General features: G+C 33.8%; 3 protein-coding genes across 4 annotated transcripts; all 3 read left to right on the top strand.

Moving 5' to 3' along the window:
- The first annotated feature begins 55 nt into the window (after window positions 1–55).
- On the top strand, window positions 56–5,189 carry LOC8283261 (probable N-acetyl-gamma-glutamyl-phosphate reductase, chloroplastic). The gene is made up of 14 exons (XM_002521788.4): window positions 56–597; window positions 683–841; window positions 986–1,096; window positions 1,350–1,436; window positions 1,550–1,600; window positions 1,720–1,791; window positions 2,392–2,511; window positions 3,111–3,171; window positions 3,285–3,365; window positions 3,474–3,553; window positions 3,640–3,729; window positions 4,324–4,452; window positions 4,565–4,698; window positions 4,909–5,189. Exons 1-13 carry the CDS (start codon window positions 544–546, stop codon window positions 4,670–4,672), a joined length of 1,203 nt encoding a protein of 400 aa, XP_002521834.1. The 5' UTR covers window positions 56–543; the 3' UTR covers window positions 4,673–4,698; window positions 4,909–5,189.
- A 153-nt stretch (window positions 5,190–5,342) lies between these two features.
- On the top strand, window positions 5,343–9,393 carry LOC8283263. Of its 2 annotated transcripts, none has more exons than XM_002521789.4 (4): window positions 5,343–5,821; window positions 6,996–7,424; window positions 7,911–8,156; window positions 8,840–9,393. In XM_002521789.4, exons 1-3 carry the CDS (start codon window positions 5,714–5,716, stop codon window positions 8,145–8,147), a joined length of 774 nt encoding a protein of 257 aa, XP_002521835.2. In that variant the 5' UTR covers window positions 5,343–5,713; the 3' UTR covers window positions 8,148–8,156; window positions 8,840–9,393. The 2 variants fall into 2 exon arrangements, with proteins under 2 accessions (XP_002521835.2, XP_015576446.1); XM_015720960.3 differs by having other exon boundaries at window positions 6,987–7,424.
- Window positions 9,394–11,003: 1,610 nt separating this feature from the next.
- LOC8283264 (far upstream element-binding protein 2) lies at window positions 11,004–15,773 on the top strand. The gene is made up of 7 exons (XM_002521790.4): window positions 11,004–11,357; window positions 11,847–11,923; window positions 12,001–12,186; window positions 12,285–12,380; window positions 12,466–12,537; window positions 13,518–13,634; window positions 14,705–15,773. Exons 1-7 carry the CDS (start codon window positions 11,147–11,149, stop codon window positions 15,578–15,580), a joined length of 1,635 nt encoding a protein of 544 aa, XP_002521836.1. The 5' UTR covers window positions 11,004–11,146; the 3' UTR covers window positions 15,581–15,773.
- Window positions 15,774–15,796: the final 23 nt, after the last annotated feature.

Here is a 15,796-nt window from a genome sequence, read left to right as displayed (position 1 = left end):
TCATAATTTTGTTCTCTCGTTCTAAACTCAAAAATATTAATGGGAATCTCTTTTTTTTTCTTTTTCTCTCTAATAAGTTGTGTAAACCCAGTGTTATTCCTCAAATACAACGTCGTTTCATCTTCACACACACACACACATATATATATGAAAACCTAAAAGCCTCCTCCGTCCTCTTATCTCTGTCTCTCTACTACGATTATATGCTGACTGCTAAAAGAAAATAAGAATTATTTAATCAAATTCTCTAACTTTATGAACAAAATGAGCTCTTCTGTTCATATTCCCAAATCCCACAAAAACCATTAATAATTTGTTTGGTCCAACCAATTGTAAAAGAGGCATTTGCTGCTCTTTTCTGATGATACTAAAGTAACTAAAAAAGAAGCTCTCTTTATGTTTATATTCTCTCTTTCTGAACTAAAAACCTCAAATTTCACATCTCTCTGTTAAAAGCATCCTAAGCATCCTATTCCTCAACCCATCTTCACTTATCTATAAATACACCCTTCGGCTTTGTAGAATTTGATAAAGAAAAAAAAAATGAGCACTTCAGTTTTCAATTCAGTTTGTCTCGATAGAGAGTGCTTATGGAAGGTCAGTTGTTCCGGTTCTACAAAAAGATCGTTTTATAATATAAAATTGAAGTAATGCTTAAAAAACTGTGCATTTTGAATTTCAGGGTGAAGTGAGATTTTCTAAATTGAGGAAACAATGTGAGTATAGACTTTATGTTGGGAGATCCAATGCGTCACGAAAAAGCTTGCAGATTAGGAATTCTAAGCAAGAAAAGCAAGTTCGTGTTGCTCTTCTTGGTGCTAGTGGCTACACTGGTGCAGAGGTAAAAGAAAATGATGTTTTTCTGTGTTTCAGCTGTGTTCATTAGTGTACGTGTAGGTCTCTTTTTCTTTTCACACTTAATATGGTAATTTTCCTTGAGATTAAAGGATGAAATTCTTTTAAAAAAATTATATTTTATTGGCAGATTATTCGGCTTCTTGCTAACCATCCATTCTTTGGCATTACTGTGATGACTGCTGATAGAAATGCTGGCAAATCAATAGAGTCAGTGTTTCCTCATTTGATCACACAAAAGGTATGGATACGACTCCTGGTATGTTCTCCTGGACGTTGGTTGATAAAATAGAGCCTTTCTATATTTATTTAATGTATTATGCACACAAGTGATAAAGCATTTATAGTTAGAGTAGGTCCAAGTATAACATTTAGGAATGGTGTGAAATTGTTTAGGTGTTTCCTTAGTCATTTGACATTTACCTTATTGAAAAGACATTTCGGCAGAAAGTTAGTTGAAGAGTTTATTTGAAAAATTCTTCTTATATTTGCAGGACTTACCAGTTTTGATTTCTACTAATGATGCAAAGTTTTCTGATGTGGATGCCGTATTCTGTTGTTTGCCTCATGGAACCACACAGGTCACTTCTTGTTCCCAGTATATCTTTCAGTCCATTTACCAATCGTTTCAAGGGAATTTGTTTGTTGACCCTCTGGTCTCTATCATTTACCCGTTCATATATGCTTTCTGCAGGAAATTATTAAAAGCCTTCCTGAGGGATTAAAAGTTGTCGATCTTTCAGCAGTATGCTTTGGACACACTCCCTAGTTTGCACTCTTTTATAGTCCTGATTCTATGGCATCATGCACTAATTTAGAGGTTCGATATATGCTCATATCATGTATTATCTAATAATTTCTCAGGACTTCAGGCTACGAGATATCTCTGAGTATGAAGAATGGTATGGCCAACCGCACAGAGCACCTAAATTGCAGGTGAGGTATCTCAGATCCATTGCTCCTCTGAGTACTTATGCATGTCCCTTAAGCATAGATTATTTATTTATAGTGGGCTTAGATGTAAATTTTCATTTGTGGAAAAGATTCTTTGAAATGCAAACTGAAGCATTTCTTAAAATATTTGGAAAAAATACAAATTTTTATTGTAGTATTTGAACTTGTGAATTTGTTATGGAGGCATCATGTACTATATGTAAATATGGTGTCTTTGGCCTTGAGTTCAATTTTTATGTGCCAATGGTTAGATGACTGAGTAATGTGGTTCACTTCTCATTCTTTGGCTCGTATCTAATTTTTTCATTTTGGTTGGATAATATCTTGGTAATTCACTTTATTGATATGTTGCATTTGTTTCATACTCTTTACCTGCTTACATAATAAAGTTCAAATTTTACTTCTACAAATTGGGGATACAACATGCCACACTGTGAGGATAAGTCCATTTGTTCTGATGCGAAGCTATATTCTAGGACTAGCATCTTTTCTCTGATCAGTTTGGGAACTTGAATAGTTATTATCCTTTCTGAAATGATGGTCTTATATTTAATTTTGGTTAGTTCTTCTTTCTAAATCCAGGAAGAAGCCATATATGGTTTGACAGAGATCTTCAGAGAGGAAATAAAAAGTGCCCGCTTAGTTGCTAATCCTGGTTGCTATCCAACGTCAATTCAACTCCCTCTTGTTCCTTTGATAAAGGTTTGTGTCTGTTGTTATGTTCGAGTATTCCTGCTACTTAATTGATCAGCTGTGAATAATTTGGTGACAGAAAATATTCTGCAACATCTTAATTAACTGTTAAGAAAGCTACTAATTATATTCCAAAGGAATTATGTATTTGAGGACTAATTGTATACGCATACTTCTCAGATAATAACTTTTATCATCTTGGCATCGAGCTATTTTTCCTTAGGACCTCCTCTCTAGTATCTTCACCGCATTTATTTTGTTATAAAAGTTTATCTAAATTTATGCTTTTAATCATCAACATGACCTTTGCTTCATTAACTTGATTTAATTACTTTTGGGACTTTGGTTGCCCTGGACACGCTTTTGTTATCTAAGGAAATACCATATCTCAACTCAGGTTTATTGGACTAATATCTGATAAGGAGGATGTGATATGTATTCATAGTTGACAATTCCGAATTTTGGCGGAGCATTCTCTTCCCTTAGATTTCTTTCATATGTTTTAGTTTCAAACATGATTGTTATATCTTCATCGTTGATTTCCTAATGTTGGTGAGGCTATTTGTTCTTTTAATTTTGAACGCCTAATGATTTTCTAATTATTCCAGGCTAATCTTATTGGATATGAAAATATCATTATTGACGCAAAATCTGGTGTGAGCGGAGCAGGTTTGGCTTTATCTGTTGCATCTTACATCTTGATACACATGATTGGCAGTCCTTTTGCTGTGCTACTAGAACCAATTTCTTCAGAAGCTTATGATGGCTATTACATTATGCAGGGCGTGGTGCTAAGGTGGCAAATCTGTATACTGAATTAACAGAAGGAATTATGTCTTATGGTGTTACAAGGCATCGTCATGGTGATTCTCATCATAGAAAATGGGATTTTATGACATGAGTTGTTAATTGCATTGTCATATTCAGTTATAGTATTAGGGCTGAGTACTAGTTCTGGTTTTAAATTGCAGCTCCAGAGATTGAACAGGGATTATCTGATGCTGCAAGTTCAAAAGTAATTGTCAGTTTCACCCCACACTTGATGCCCATGGTAACAGTCATTCATTGATATGTGGTAAAACCTATTGACTATATTATCTTGGCTTCTCATTTAGTGTTTTATTTTTCATTTTTCAGAGCCGAGGGATGCAATCAACAATATATGTGGAAATGGCTTCAGAAGTGACAATTGAGGATTTATACCAGCAATTAAAGGTTTCCTATGAGGTATATTGTAATCTTTCTATTAGTTAAGTACTAGTCCTGCTTGTTGGATAAACTAGTAGTGCATATATTGCTGATCAAAACTGGTAGTAGAGTCAAACTCTTCTCCTAGAATTTATGCATAAGAAAATTCTTTTAATGGTAAATTTGCATCAAGACTTGAGTAACACAAAATGGAAGTTCATCGTTCATTCTTTAGGTACTAATCAGAAAATTGGCCATTTTATGGTGCAATTTCCGAAAAAAAACTAGATGTTACTCTAATGTTGGAAAGATTAAAATGATTAGAAGGTTGATGCAGTTTCAATAGAAAAGTTGAGGTAGCTATTTTTCTATGATCCAAGTAGATCCCATGCAAATGCATGAAACTGGATGCAGCTAGCATGGTCGTTCTGTCCCTGTTTCCTTGATAGGCAGGAGAGCCTGTGAGATGTCTAACTGCCCCCCCCCCCTCTTGGAATCTTTGAGTTGAATTTTAAGTGATTGTACTTTAAGGAAGGCCATTTAATTGTCTGCTGTGATATATTTGTTATCTGTTCTACACTGATTAAGGGTGAGTTGTTCTTTTGTCTATTTTCTCTTTGATAATTATAACAGGGTGAAGAATTTGTCAAGTTATTGGAGAAAGGAGTTGTTCCTCGCACTCATGACGTTCGAGGTTCTAATTATTGCTACATGAATGTCTTTCCTGACCGAATTCCTGGTAGAGCAATAATTATATCAGTGGTATGTATCAGTTCCTCAATCATTATGCTAAACTTTCTTCTCACTACATGCACATCTTTTCCCTGTTGTTCTTAATATTGTCATGAGCTAATCTTTTAAAACTTTGGTGTAGATTGATAATCTCGTTAAGGGAGCTTCTGGTCAAGCTCTTCAAAATCTAAACATAATGATGGGATTTCCAGAAAATACAGGGCTTAGCTGCCTCCCCTTGTTTCCTTGATACCTTAATTCCTTGTCTCTAAACATGTAAGCATGTCACCCTAGTCCTGTGATTCTGCATGACAAAGGGTCTTTGACCATGTTAATTCATGCTTGTCCAATTTACTTTGAATTCGTTTTCCTATTTAACCATCTTATTCCCTTAAATGTCATGAAAAGGATTCCATTTATGATGTGAAATGGATTTATATTTTGTTCAGTAAACTATATCATTGGCTGATTATACTATTTTATTAGTTGCAGGTAATGTGGAATGTAACTTTTCTTTCTACTAAAGCTCATATATTCTGCCTGGAAGAGGTCTGGATTTTGGCTCACTGCTGAGAGCGTTGCTTAGGCCTACTTAACAAGGTCTTGAGGTGGATATGGGATATGTAATTTAGATGATAGATGAGCTTATTTAATGGAGATCTACATGTTGTGATTTGAAGGATTTTGTGATTGCACCACCAACTCTGCCTTTTTTTTTTTTCTCTGTTTGTAATTTTAATTTCAATAAAGTTGTAGGAATTTAATTAGAGAGGTGGTGTGCCATTAATGCTATCTTTTTCCTGGTGTCCCATCCTTTCACTAAAATGATTGTTATTGAAATGAAAACAGCTGACACATAAATTTGACCAAATTTATGTGCAAAATCCCCCATGTTCAGACTATCAGCTCTAACATCATCTTCTTGTAGTAAAACAAATAAATAAAAACCGTATATCAATATTTCATTTATATTCGGCTAAAGTACAGTCACAAAAGATAATTTTAACAATATCAGCTAGACGCCTAGACCAAACTTAATTTTAATTTGAAAAGAAAAATGTACAAAAAAAAAAAAATCCTGACTGCTACAAACTTTTTATGAAATCACCAGTACTGGATCATAGCCCCTCCTGCCTCCTAAAACCCTCTCAGTCTAGAAAGAAGCAGCTTTTCTCTCGAACGAACTGAACTAAAAATCTTATCTTTGAATTGAATTCGAAGAATGGCCCTTTCTCGATTCTCAACTATCAATTAGCGTCTCTATCTCCCACAGCTAAAAGGTGTTTCTCAAATGGCATTATCATCACCATCATCATCCTTATTATCTCCTTCCTCTCATCTCCAAATCTCCACTAAACCTGGTCCGAGACTTCATTCTATTTCCATCCAAAGGCTCAAGGTTAGCTTTTTATCCTTTTCTTTAATGGTTTATGCTAATTTGGGATATGGGTTCTGCTACTTTTGAGCTGAAATCGTTTTATTTCCTACGTTAAATAGACTTTCTGTGTTATGAGTATTGTTTTTGTTTTGTTTTTATAAAAATTGTGTCTATATGGATTTGCTTGGTTATTGGTAAAACCCGATTTTGGAATAGTTTTATGTTGGAATGGGTGAATCATCTCATCTAAACATGTGTTCTGAAGAACTGTGATATTGTTCATGAACAAAGGGGCAGTCTTTTGATTTTTGACAAAGTTCAAACGTATATTTTGTTTCCACGAAGACATTTTATGTTCAACCAAATGACGAATTTAGATTTTTGTATTTTGTTTGCCCTGTTAAGAGACTTGTTCATTTTCATGATAGCCTGGAAGGTATTCAGTACTTCAATATATCAACTTTTATATAGAAGCATTAACTTTTGAGTTTGATAAGTTTTATTATCTAGCTTGTTTCTCCAATCTGCCAAGCAAGAAGCATGTGCAGTTCCTCCAATACAATGTAATTGTGACCCTTGAATTCATATAGTCAATTCACATTTGCTATTTGGTTGGCAGGCTTGCTAGAAAGACTAAATTTTACTCTTCATTTGCCAAGGATAGAGTGAGTTTGTTAGCAATTGTTGCTGGGGTAATGAGTTCTTATTAAATAGATACTTAATACTAGAGTCCATCTGACTTTGCTATTCTAATTACATAGTGATTTGACCTCTAATAATTTTTTTTTTTCCATCTATTTGTTTTGTTAAATTTTTACCAGAATTAGTGTATTTTAATGTTTGAAACAGTTTTCTGGTCCAGTCACTGAACTGTAGATAGGCAGTTTTCCCCCTTTACTACCTCATGGAATTGAATCTAAGACCTCCAAACTGGACTCTCAAGTATTAGGAACATATATGGAGTTTATAAATTACTGTGTTAATAAGCCAATGGCAGTAAATGATATGTGATTGGAATATCTAGTCCCACTAGTCCATATTCTGGAATAGTTTATATACAATAATGTCTTAAGACGGTAGAAGAAAGCATTTACAATATCTGGCTGTGGCATGTCGTTCACTCCCGATTTCGTACTTTGCCAAGATTTTTATTTATGCATCTTCCTGCACTACTAAACATCTGTAGTTGATTCAGGGGCCATCACAGTATTTTGAAGCACACCGCAGCTGTTTTTGTGGCAAACTGAATAAGAGCTTTCGGAATGCTAGGCTCAATATCTCTTGTGCAATGAATGTGGCTGCAGGACAATCTGGTGATCCTGAGAAGTTAAATGTAGACCATATTATTGACAAAGCAAGAAATTTATGGGACACTTCTCCTCAGCCAGTCAAGCGCTTCCCCTGGAACAGAGCATTGGAGAACTTCATTCAACTCATCCTTGATCTAGTTGTGGCAGTTGTCAAATACTTATGTGTACCTTTACTGGCAGTTTCCTCCCTTAGTGAGATGTCATATTGTGCACATCACAAGAAGCTATCTTTTGTCCCACTCCCCCTCCTAATTGGCATTGTTGTTGCTGGGATTTTAAAGGAGACCGCTTTGGAACTATCTCCACTTCTCAAGGTTGAAACATAAATTAAGTGCAGAATCACTTTGTAGGACATCTTAAACTTAGTTGAGGGAACCTGGAATACTTGTCTGCACTAAACATGCTCTCATCTGAGTCTTTTGTGGTACTGATAAATCGCCACATTCAGTGGAAATATATGGCAAATTAGTTGTTGCTAGATTCTGAATTCTGAAACAGATATCAGCAACAACTGGTTCTTCTTACTTATATGGATCTGAACTAAAATTTTCTCTTATCTGAGGGGAATTTCTGTTGCTAAAGAAAAAAAAAAATTCTTTAGGCCGTGATTTGAAAGCCTTTTCTAATGATACAAGAGCAGAACACCTGGAAGAAAACCCTATTTTTGTATGAGCAACTGCGTTCTGCTTTTATATTTTATCTGTTTGGGTTAGATGAATGAAAGGAAAATTATAAGAAAAGAAAATTATAGTTCATGATTTTTTTCTCCTGTTTGAATCTATTTACTGTTTCATTTGCAGGATGCAGAAGTTCCATGGCATCTGATTGCCATTGCAATATTTTTCAGTTTGATCAAATTGCCTGGTCCATATTACCCATACTGGGGACGCATATTTATACCACACTTTGCAAATGGGGTGTTGTGGAGAACTATATGGTCGGCTTTTTTGTGGTATAGAAAACCCCGAAAGGCATCACAATCAATGCTGAAGCAAGATTCAGTAATTGGGAGTAATTCTGGAACAAACAAAAACTGATTTATCAAGGTACATATTGTTTATATGATTTGAAACAATTATTTGTGATAAACTTATTGTCTTTGATTTATATCAATTACCTAGTTCTTGAGACAGCGCATTGGATGTGCTCTTGCACTCTACCTCAGTAAAGCGATTCACATCATTATTTATAAGCTGTGATTAGGTCCTATAAATTATGAGCATTTAGTTGAGCACACATCATGTCTTCACTCACATCACAGGTTCTAATTATATTTCTGCGCAGTTCATGCTTTTTTTCTTAGGCTCTTATAAGCTAGTCCAGTCCATGTTAGAGTTTAGCATGAGTTACTTGCATATAACATATAGGAAAATATTTTGTGTGGATTGGATTTCTCAATGCAAAAATGAAACAACCTTACTGCTGAACCAAGGCATACATACTTGTGTTTTCTCTTTTTGACCTGATCATCATTAGTTGGAAGGCTGCCTGAAACAAGCGTTTGGTCATGGCTTAGTGATGTTATATTGAGAGCTTCCTAGTTTTCCTTTGCTTGTCCTTTTCCCAGAATCAGTTTTCCTGAGCTAACTCATGTTTCACGCCTTTAAGATGGCTTCAATAATTTTTGTGGAGGTTTTATGCATGGACTTCTGTTAATGCATGTACCATATGTCTCTTCGGCTTTTTAACATTTGAGTGCTTCATTGCATGTTATTCCCAAATGTTTCAGTGAATCAAGACTGGGTCAGACATTCCGCGGATACAAAACGGGGTGCATTTTGGATCCAGAGATCAGTGCTTTGGTGCATTAAGAAGCATAAACCTCTACAGTGGCTAAGACGGATGATAAAGGGATCATAAGTTCTTCATCCCTGCCCCCTTCGGAGAAAGGTTTTTTGGGAGAGAGTGTCAGTTCTTTTCTAACCATTGCTTTTAGATGTTTAAAATTGAAGTTTGGGATACGTAAAATGTATTTGCAGAGACCAGTTGGTAGATTGATAAGATAAAAGGCTCTCTAGAAAGTCAATAGTTTGAAGGCTGCAATTCTTTTTTGTTTTCTACATCTGAAAGTTTCTTGGATAAAACTGAAGAATCCTCTTATTTTGTCATCGTGACATATGATCTACTGAAAAATCAAAGTAGACTGATGATTCATGTCTGAATATAATAACATGTGCGAAATAGAAAAATCTTGGCTACTTCTTATGGAATGTATTAAAAATCTTCTGCATAAAGAGAGATTGCTGCATTAAAAAAATAAATTATTTCTATTTTAATTCTTAAGTATTTTTTATTTTTATTTTTATCATATTATTGTGTGTTTAGGGCTAATAAAGAGTTTTCGTTAAGATTGAAACTAAAAGTATCAGGCTTAATTGCCCAAATTAATAATGTAATTTGCATACATTTTTTTTTAATATTAGCAACATAAATTTAATATTATTTCTAATTTTAGGTTTAGAGAGATTATCAGCCATAGAAAAAAGAAATTTAACCAACATTTTTAATTGCTAATTTATTTCTAGATACTTCAGATAATTTTTGTTTTCAATTTCGGTTTCAAATTTTAAAAAGTTAAGACTTAAAAATGCTTTTTGCTATTGCAACAAGTGAAATGAATTAATAAATTTAAAAATTTAAAAGTAAATAAAATATTGTTACACCTTTTTCTGAATTTTAATAAAAATGAATAAAATGTTAGGAAAAGTATCTTTTATTAGATAATTTATTCTTAGATACGGGTCCTAATTTTTTTAATTATTGCAAAAACTGTACTTCCGTCAACGAATTGAATGCCAAAATCTCTCTCTCTCTCTCTCTCTCTATATATATATATATATATATATATATATATATATATATATATTATATAATATTATATATTTTTAAAATCTAAAATTCTTTATTTGATATATAAAATTATGATATTCACGTGTCTATTTACTTTTGTGAGATTCAAACTTATAAATAATTTTATAATATTTTTATTAATTTATTAATTAATAAGTTACACTTATTTTAATCTAAAAAATATTAGTTGTAATTAGTTTTCTAATTAAATAATAATTAATTTTCAAATTAGATAATAATTAATTCTTTAATTATATAATAATTATTTAAATAATAAAATTATTAATTATATTTTAATATTATATTAATTAATAAATTAATTTTTTAATTATATATAATTATAATTATAAAATATATTATATTTACTAGTACAGTAGTCTCTATGTGAATCTCTTCCAAACCAGCTCTGGCCACCACGATGGGAATGGCTCAACCCACATGCATCATTTGATGAAAGCACTCCAGTCCAGTCTCGAAGTGGCTTGTCAACCACGCTTTTCCTCCCTTAAATTAATGCTCCTAACTAATAATTATATAATAATTTTTAATTCTAAAAATTATAATATAATTTATACTGATAATATTAATTTATATAATATTAGAATTAATAAATAAATATTCTAAAAATAATTTTTATAATATTGTATCAATAAAATTTTAAAAAATTAAGGACATTAAAAAATAATTATTTTTTATTTTTTAAAATATTATAGAACAATATTAAATATTAAAAGATTTATCAAATTATATTTATAAATTTGATTCTATAATTAAAATAATAATTACGATTATATATTTATATAAGTAAATTATTAATTAATTTTAATGTTAACCAACAATGCTAAAAATTGAAAATAAAGGCTATGTTGAATAATAATGCTAAAAATTTAAAATAGAGGCTCTATATGATTTATTTAATAATTAAGCCAAGTATGATGTTATGGAATTGAGGGCAAAGAAAGAATACTGAGTAATGAAAGCAGCTTTTAAACTGCCAAGATAAAACAGCGCCGTTTTTGCTTTAACTTTACCCGTTTAAAGTCTCTCCCTCTCTTTCTCTCTCCCTCCTCGTAGCTGAAAATAAAACCAAGAAAAGAAAAAAAAAAAATTGTTCTCTTCACTCTCGACTGAGGCACCAAACTCGGTGGCGGCTCACCGAGTCATAATCACGAGTGCAACAAACTCAATGGGAGAACCAGAACAACAAGAGTTGGGGAGTAATGATGGAGGAAAGAGAAAGTTAGATGTTTTTGAACTGGCTAAACAAAGAGCACAAGAAATCGCTTCTCGTATCGCTAATGACGCTGACTTAAAACGACCTCGTCTCGTCTCCGATAGCTCACCTGACCCTCCTTCTTTATACTCTAATTCCATCCCTGCCCCTCCTTCTTACACTGGTAATTTTAATTAAATCTCTACTCTTTTCTTTTTCAGTTTCTAGGGTTCGATTAATTAATTAATTGACTTAAAAGTTTGATTTTTCTTTAACTCTAGTTATTTGTTTGTTTGTTTGTTTCACAGAGTTGTATGCCTTTTTATAGCTAGGATTTGAAACTCGCCGTTTTTAAGAGACTTGCCTGGTAGACGTTAGTGTGTATTCTACCCTAAGCCATAGATAGCTCTTAATTTTGCAATTTAGGGACTTGAGAAGGATAATGTTACGATGAGGTAGTTATGTTGTTAAATGTTTGATATACCCTTATGAATTTGGTGGTGTTGTAATGTTTATATGGAAAAATCCTGCATTTCTACAAGTCTGGGAATTTTGTTTGACTTGATGTAGTTTATGATGGTTCAACCCCTGAGAGTGAATTGGTCATTTTATATAGCTGCAAATAATCCCATTGTTTTTACTTCATGATTGTTTACTAAAAAATTTGTATCAGTTTCCTATGCTTCACAACAAAGTCAGTATCATGGCTCACAAGGCACAAGTAAGAGAATCACTATTCCTAGTGGCAAGGTATGACATTGTCTTGCTATGTCTAAATATTGTTGTGGGACTGCTTTGTCTTATACAATCTTGATTCTTCCTTCCAGGTTGGTGTTGTTATAGGGAAAGGAGGAGAAACAATTAAAAATATTCAACTTCAGTCAGGGGCTAAAATCCAAATTACAAAGGATCAAGATGCTGATCCCCATTCTTTGACAAGGGATGTAGAGTTGATGGGCACTTCAGAACAAATTAGCAGGGCAGAAGAGCTTATTAATGATGTGATTGCGGAGGTATAATTGTGCTCAATTTGTTATGCACCTCAAAAATTTTTGAAAATTTACAAGGTTCATTCTCATTCTTAACATGCCGTTTCAAAATATTGGAACAGACAGATGCAGGGGGCTCTGCTTCTTCGGCAGTTCATGGATTGAATACAAAGCAACCTGGAGCTGAACAATTCTCAATCAGAGTTCCTAATGATAAGGTGAATCTATCATCCTACATTTTCTGGTGCAACTATAACAAAAGTTTCAGCTACATTTTCTAATTCTTTGCTGTTGAGTGTCTAGGTTGGATTGCTCATTGGCAAGGGTGGTGAAACCATAAAGTACATGCAAAGCAGATCAGGGGCACGTATGCAGGTAGTGATCATAAAAGTGAAAATGAATAAAGAAATGAAAAATATTGTGGTCATGAGTCCTGCAACATCATCTAAAATCACCTTTTGTTTTCTGAATTATAATTTGGCAGTATGGTGATCTTGTTAATCTTTTTGAGCTTTGCTTAAAATGGTGCTATTTCAAAGTGCAAAAACTCTTTTATTCTAATTAGGATATGAAATGCAATGTTAGAAGGATGATACGGATTTACTTTAGCTTCAATAGCTTGCAAAATAATTCATTCTAGGGGGGGTTATTTTGCAAATGTTGAGAAGATATAGCTATGTACAGTCCAGTCTGATAAATCTTCGTGTCTAGATTCTAGATGCACATTTTAACAGTTCAACATCACATGTATTTTGGGCACTTCAATTCAGTGATTCCTCTGTTAATTTTAAAATATTTGCGAGGATATAGATTTGCAACTATTGATCTCTTGATTTATTGTGAAGCTCAGCTGATAGTTAATTAAACTGTCAAGAAAATGGGGAATGCTTATTTTGTTATGATAAATGTGGGTTTAACATTTCACAAAATATTGTTGGGTATTTCTGCCCAGCACTCTATCTCCTTTAATATTAATGATGATAATTATCTCTGTGATAAAGGTAGCATCATGGTGCTTTTTTTTACAATTTTGGTCAAATTGTTGTTTGTGCTTTTCTTTCTTCATATTGGGATGGAATCACCCATGGTAATATAAGGATGCAGTTCAAAACAACACTTCCCCTTACAGTCTAATCTTGAGATGTATTATACATGGAATATTTGGTCGGCAATACTGTGTGTCTCTGGCTTATATTGTTTGCATTCTTTTACTTTTAAAGTCCAACACATGAACACTTGGACAACTCTGCTATGTGAATGTTGCCTTGTTTAATGCTATTAGTGGTTGTGTCATCTCTCATGAGGTAAATGCTGTAGTTTCACTTTTAAGGTTCAATACTCGTTCCTTTATTCAGATTATTCCACTTCACCTTCCTCCTGGTGACCCTACAACAGAGAGAACCGTCTACATAAATGGTTTGACAGAACAGATTGAGGCAGCTAAAGAATTGGTCAATGACGTACTCAATGGGGTAAGTCATCTTAGTTTTCTTTATTACTTACTTTCTTATCTTTCACATTTTTTGAAGATCAATAGATCATTAATCATTATATATTTTAAGATATGGGTTCTAAGTTTTGGGATGGCGATGTAAGTCACCTCCTTGTCCATTTATAATAAGCATCTAACATACCCTTCAGCCATTGACTCGATTGTCTTAGTGAACTGAAACACTAGGACATAATCAGTGTTCTGCTTGTATAACTTTTCTCCTTTCCTTTTTTTCACTTTTTCTCCTTTTCCCAATTTTGGCTTTCAGCACTATTTTTTGTACTTACTGCCAAATTGAGGCCCTTCAACTCTGGCTGTGATTTTGTGTTTGATGGCACACTGCTGGCCTTAATTTGGAAAATTGTTGTTAGTTGAGTAGAAGTGTCTAATCTTTGACCAAATGCAAACTGGAACTTCTACTTCAAGTAAAAAGTTGAGTAGTCATAATTATAATGCAACAGATGGATTTATGATTGAAATTCTTTTGTTTGCTTTAAGATTTATGTACAATTCTTGATGTTTCATACATTTTACAAAATTAGCTGTGTTTGGTGTAAATGCATTCCATCAGTTTTTATGGAATTTATTTCTAAAACCAAATTTAGTGTGTTCGGTATAAATGAAAATTCATTTGGAATTCTATCTCTTTAAATCCATGGAATTGGTTGTAACCAAACTAAATTTTATAGAATTTCCAAATGAATTCTAACCTTATGAATTTCTTTTTGTTTAAGACAAGAAACATCCTTGGTTCAATTATCTTGTTTCTCTCTATCTCATATTAACTATTTTCTAATACTTAAATTACAACATAATATATATTATGGAGGGCATTTTTGAAAAACTAAAATATTGAATTGATTTTCACACTTAAACTAAACACAAAACTTATCTCGTATACAATTGTTGTATAGCATACTATAATATCAATATTCGTTTGCAAATAAATTCTATTATAAAATCATAAAAGATCATTTGTAAATGAAATGAATTCCACTTAACATATAAGATTTTAAATTAAATATGTAATGCTTAACTCATTTCCTGCAGAAACGCATAATAGATCCTACGGGATCCAGTAGCTATGGACAGCCAACATATCCGGCTACTGGTAATTGGGCCCAGCCAGGACAAACTCCTATGCAACAACCCCAATATGGATATGCACAACCAGGAAACCAACCTACGCCCCCTGCATACTATGGTAACTACACCCAGCAACCTGCTTGGGATCAATCAAACCCAACGACCATGTCTCAAACACAGCAAATGGCCGGATATGGGTACTATGGACAACAACCTCAAATGGGATCAGCTCCTCTTAATTCTAGCTATAATCAGACACCACCTGTTGCCAGCAGTGGCTATGGTAATAGCTACAGTCAGCAGACATCAAACTATGGACAAAACATCTCTAGTCAGACTCCAACACTGGAACAGCAGAGACCATATGCAACTTCAAATTATGGATCAGCTGCTGTGTCATCTCAATCGGATGGGGCAATTTCCTCCCAATCAACTCAAGCAGCACCTGCATATCCGCCTCCAGCTTATAATCAACAAGTTGCAGACCCTCAAACGTACTGGACTGCTGCAGGCTATGCTGGCCAACCACCACCTCAAACAGGATATGATCAAACAGGGTACTCACAAGCTGGTTATGGAGTCTCCCTCTCATCAAATCAGCCTGTTTATGGACAAGGTGGATATCCTCTTCAGCCATCTCCTGCCGCAGCAAATTATGCTCAGGGAACAAATCCTCTTGGTTATGGACAGCCACAGCTTGAGGCACAGCCACAGTCACAGCCATCAAACAACGGCCATTCACAATCATTGGCCTATGGAGCTGAAATTCATGATGGGAATTCGAATCCAGGGCATGGTTCAAATCCTTCTGTGAAGGAAGCAGTTCCTTCTGAGAGATGAAGTGCAAACTGTTTAAAAGTGGCATTTGCACGAGTCCTTTTACTCCTGTATACTACTTCGAGTCATGAGAGTGATTACATTTCTAGGATTATGAATTGTAATGTTGGGAAATTTTGTCTGACAATCATAATTTTGCACATTCAACCTTATTTGAACTTCAAAACAAATAGAATTTGCTATCTCGGTTTTGAAAGATTAAGCTCCAGATAATTTTGG

Source organism: Ricinus communis, chromosome 5 (assembly GCF_019578655.1).
Source record: "Ricinus communis isolate WT05 ecotype wild-type chromosome 5, ASM1957865v1, whole genome shotgun sequence".
NCBI classification, from domain to species: Eukaryota; Viridiplantae; Streptophyta; class Magnoliopsida; order Malpighiales; family Euphorbiaceae; genus Ricinus; species Ricinus communis.
Note: the sequence above shows the minus strand (reverse complement) of the source record. Positions and strands in the feature narration are given on the sequence as shown.

What these genes read in the sequence shown, in the direction of transcription:
- LOC8283261 (XM_002521788.4), top strand. Translation starts at nt 544, where the DNA reads ATGAGCACTTCAGTTTTCAATTCAGTTTGTCTCGATAGAGAGTGCTTA. An exon ending in ATAGAGAGTGCTTATGGAAG is followed by an intron (nt 598 to 682) that starts GTCAGTTGTTCC and finishes TTTGAATTTCAG; the next exon opens with GGTGAAGTGAGATTTTCTAA. An exon ending in AATTAAAGGTTTCCTATGAG is followed by an intron (nt 3,730 to 4,323) that starts GTATATTGTAAT and finishes TAATTATAACAG; the next exon opens with GGTGAAGAATTTGTCAAGTT.
- LOC8283263 (XM_015720960.3), top strand. Translation starts at nt 5,714, where the DNA reads ATGGCATTATCATCACCATCATCATCCTTATTATCTCCTTCCTCTCAT. An exon ending in TTTCCATCCAAAGGCTCAAG is followed by an intron (nt 5,822 to 6,986) that starts GTTAGCTTTTTA and finishes AAACATCTGTAG; the next exon opens with TTGATTCAGGGGCCATCACA. An exon ending in AACTATCTCCACTTCTCAAG is followed by an intron (nt 7,425 to 7,910) that starts GTTGAAACATAA and finishes TTTCATTTGCAG; the next exon opens with GATGCAGAAGTTCCATGGCA.
- LOC8283264 (XM_002521790.4), top strand. Translation starts at nt 11,147, where the DNA reads ATGGGAGAACCAGAACAACAAGAGTTGGGGAGTAATGATGGAGGAAAG. An exon ending in TCACTATTCCTAGTGGCAAG is followed by an intron (nt 11,924 to 12,000) that starts GTATGACATTGT and finishes TCTTCCTTCCAG; the next exon opens with GTTGGTGTTGTTATAGGGAA. An exon ending in TTAATGATGTGATTGCGGAG is followed by an intron (nt 12,187 to 12,284) that starts GTATAATTGTGC and finishes ATATTGGAACAG; the next exon opens with ACAGATGCAGGGGGCTCTGC.